Source organism: Physeter macrocephalus, chromosome 3, assembly GCF_002837175.3.
Source record: "Physeter macrocephalus isolate SW-GA chromosome 3, ASM283717v5, whole genome shotgun sequence".
Lineage (NCBI taxonomy): Eukaryota > Metazoa > Chordata > Mammalia > Artiodactyla > Physeteridae > Physeter > Physeter macrocephalus.
In genome coordinates this window covers 30,180,201-30,182,708 of record NC_041216.1, presented here as the reverse complement: position 1 = coordinate 30,182,708, position 2,508 = coordinate 30,180,201, and the positions used below count along the sequence as shown (strand labels likewise).

General features: G+C 66.4%; 1 protein-coding gene across 2 annotated transcripts; it reads left to right on the top strand.

Moving 5' to 3' along the window:
* The first annotated feature begins 1,141 nt into the window (after positions 1-1,141).
* Positions 1,142-2,009, top strand: LOC112065324 (tumor protein p63-regulated gene 1-like protein). 2 transcript variants are annotated; one of them, XM_024125648.3, is made up of 3 exons: positions 1,142-1,458; positions 1,560-1,654; positions 1,731-2,009. In XM_024125648.3, the coding sequence occupies exons 1-3, from the start codon at positions 1,246-1,248 to the stop codon at positions 1,909-1,911; spliced, it is 489 nt and encodes a 162-aa protein (XP_023981416.1). In that variant the 5' UTR covers positions 1,142-1,245; the 3' UTR covers positions 1,912-2,009. The 2 variants fall into 2 exon arrangements, with proteins under 2 accessions (XP_023981416.1, XP_023981417.1); XM_024125649.3 differs by having other exon boundaries at positions 1,147-1,458; positions 1,563-1,654; positions 1,731-1,980.
* The last annotated feature ends 499 nt before the right edge of the window (positions 2,010-2,508 follow it).

Genomic DNA, 2,508 nt, shown 5'->3' with positions numbered 1-2,508 from the left:
GAGAAGACTTTCTGGTGGGGGGAGCAATCTGGGGTGTGACTAGAGGCAGTGGAAGGCCTAAGTGACCAACCGCGTGAGGATCACAGGTGCTGACATTTGTAAACTGTCATGGATACAGCCCTTGGGTCTCCAAGACAACGGGTCAAGGTGGATGGAGATGAGGTTGCCCTGGAGTCTGTGGGTGCCAAGACCAGGGAGCTGAGGTCCATGGCAGGGCCTGCAGCTGCCCAGGGTGCCGCTAGCTGCAGGCAAGATCACTCAGAGCAAGAAAAGATCCAATTCTAGTGCCGGGAGGACAAGAGCAGAGGCAGCAACAAGGAATCCTGGTTCGGCCCTTGATGGAGTGACGAGGCCCCGTGCCTCGGTGTCCCCTTCCGTGGAGCAGGGTCGGGAGCTCTGCTCCCTAGGCGCGGGGAGCACGTCTGCATTTAGCACAGCCCTGGGCCCATGTCCCCGTCGCTCCATCCATGAACCCGCGGTCAGAAAGGCGGAGGCGCTCAGGAAAGAGCTCTGCTCCGCGGGCCGCCGCTCCTCCAGTCCCCGAAGCCCGCGCTGCCCCTGCTGTGCAATGTTGACACTCTGGGGGGAGAGCTAGTCCGGGGAGTGGTCACACCGGGCAGGAGGTGCGTCCAGGGAAGTGGTCTCCCCCGGTAGGGGTCCGCATCCAGGGGGCGGTCGCTCTGGGCAGGAGCCGTGGCCCCATCCCGGAGGTCCGCTGCACTTCAGCCGAAGCTGAATACAGGGGCGTGGACGTCGTGCCGGAGGTCGGGAATCCAGGACGTACCCGGCCGCCCGCCGCACCCCGGGGGGTGGGGGGGGCGAGCACCCGATTTACTGGGAGAGGAGCGCTCAGCACCTGACTCCCCTCTCCCCGTGGGCCCTCCGCGTCGCCTTGGCAACCTGCCTGGGCCCCGCCCTTCCCCGACGCGTAAACAGGAAGTGGGCGTGCGCGCGGCGCGCTCTTCCGGCGCATCGAAGGGCGGGAGCGATTGTGAACGGCGGCGGGAAGGACCAATCGCGGAAGACAGCTGGGGACGATCCAATAGCGAGGGCCGGAGGGGGAGGGAGGAGGCGGAGTCTGAGGCGGGGCTGGAGAGGCGGAGCCAATCGCAGCGGGCCTCAGCGCGGAGCGGGCCCGGGGGCGGGGCCGAGGGCCCGGCGTAGGCGGCGGAGGTAGCGGCTGCGGCGGCGGCGGCGGCGGCCGAGTCGGTTCCGGTCCGGGGTCGCTCGGTGGCGGGCGCGGCGATGCTGCAGCTGCGGGACTCGGTGGACTCGGCGGGCACGAGCCCCACGGCGCTGCTGGCGGCTGACGAGGAAGTCGGGCCGGGAGGCAGCGTTGGTGGCGGCTGCGGCGGGGGGCGGCTGGGGACGGACACTCCGCTGCGACAGACGCTGTGGCCGCTCAATGTCCACGACCCCACGCGGCGCGCCCGCGTCAAGGAGTATTTCGTGTTCCGGGTGAGGCTGGGAGCGGGGGCGGGAGAGGGCGTGGGTGAGCGGGGCGGGCGAGCGGGCGTGACCTGTGACTTCCGCCCCCGGCCCGCCCCGCACGCTCCCAGCAGCCCGGCACCATCGAGCAGGCGGTGGAGGAGATCCGCGTGGTGGTCCGGCCCGTGGAGGACGGCGACATCCAGGGGGTGTGGCTGCTGACCGAGTAAGGGGGCGCGCGCTGGGGAGGGGCCCGGGCACCGGTGCGCCCCGGGCGCCTACGTAACCGCTGCCGCCCGCAGGGTCGATCACTGGAACAACGAAAAGGAGCGGCTGGTGCTCATCACCGACCAGGCGCTGCTCATCTGCAAATACGACTTCATCAGCCTTCAGTGCCAGCAGGTGGTCAGGGTAGCCTTAAACGCGGTGGACACCATCTCCTACGGAGAATTCCAGTTTCCCCCGAAATCGCTCAACAAGTAAGTGTGTTGAACAGAGAACCCGGCACCAGGGCCTCCCAGTCAGCCCTTCCGAAACCAGCCTCCAGTGAATGTCTTGCTTCAGCGGCAAAAGAGTGTAGAGACAGGTGACTTGTGCCCAGCAGGGTGCGTTAGAAGGGGTTCTGGCACGAGAGACGGTTATTAGGCTTGTAATAAAATGAACTCAGGGTACGTTAAAATAGGCCCGACGTGGGTATTCTTCAGGTAAGAGCCAACACCTCCCAGCTGAGACCTTGAAGCCTTCCGCCCGCCCCACGGGACGGGACGAGAAGATGATCTTCACCTCCTGCTTACAGACTCCGCACCGGCTCCGGGCTCTGGCTTGAAGGCCCCGTGTGGACGATTCTGCCACCTGCCGGTGGGAGTGGAAACAGCCTTTCAAAAGCCCCAGGAAAGAAGCATCGCAAACTCAGGGGGACCCAGGTCAGGGGAAGCCACAGCCAGACCCGGCAGGAGCCCCCGTCCCCCGCCACGACCAAGGCGCGCCTGTGGACAGCGCCGAGTACCATTTGAGCCCCCTCGCTGTTTGCACGTGTATACCCCTCTCTCACGGGGAGAATTGTGTCCCCTCACAAGGTAC

Bases quoted from the DNA above. Each gene is read 5' to 3' on its own strand.
- LOC112065324 (XM_024125648.3), top strand. From the start codon at position 1,246: ATGCTGCAGCTGCGGGACTCGGTGGACTCGGCGGGCACGAGCCCCACG. The intron at 1,459-1,559 runs GTGAGGCTGGGA...GCACGCTCCCAG, and splicing joins AGGAGTATTTCGTGTTCCGG to CAGCCCGGCACCATCGAGCA. The intron at 1,655-1,730 runs GTAAGGGGGCGC...TGCCGCCCGCAG, and splicing joins GGGGTGTGGCTGCTGACCGA to GGTCGATCACTGGAACAACG.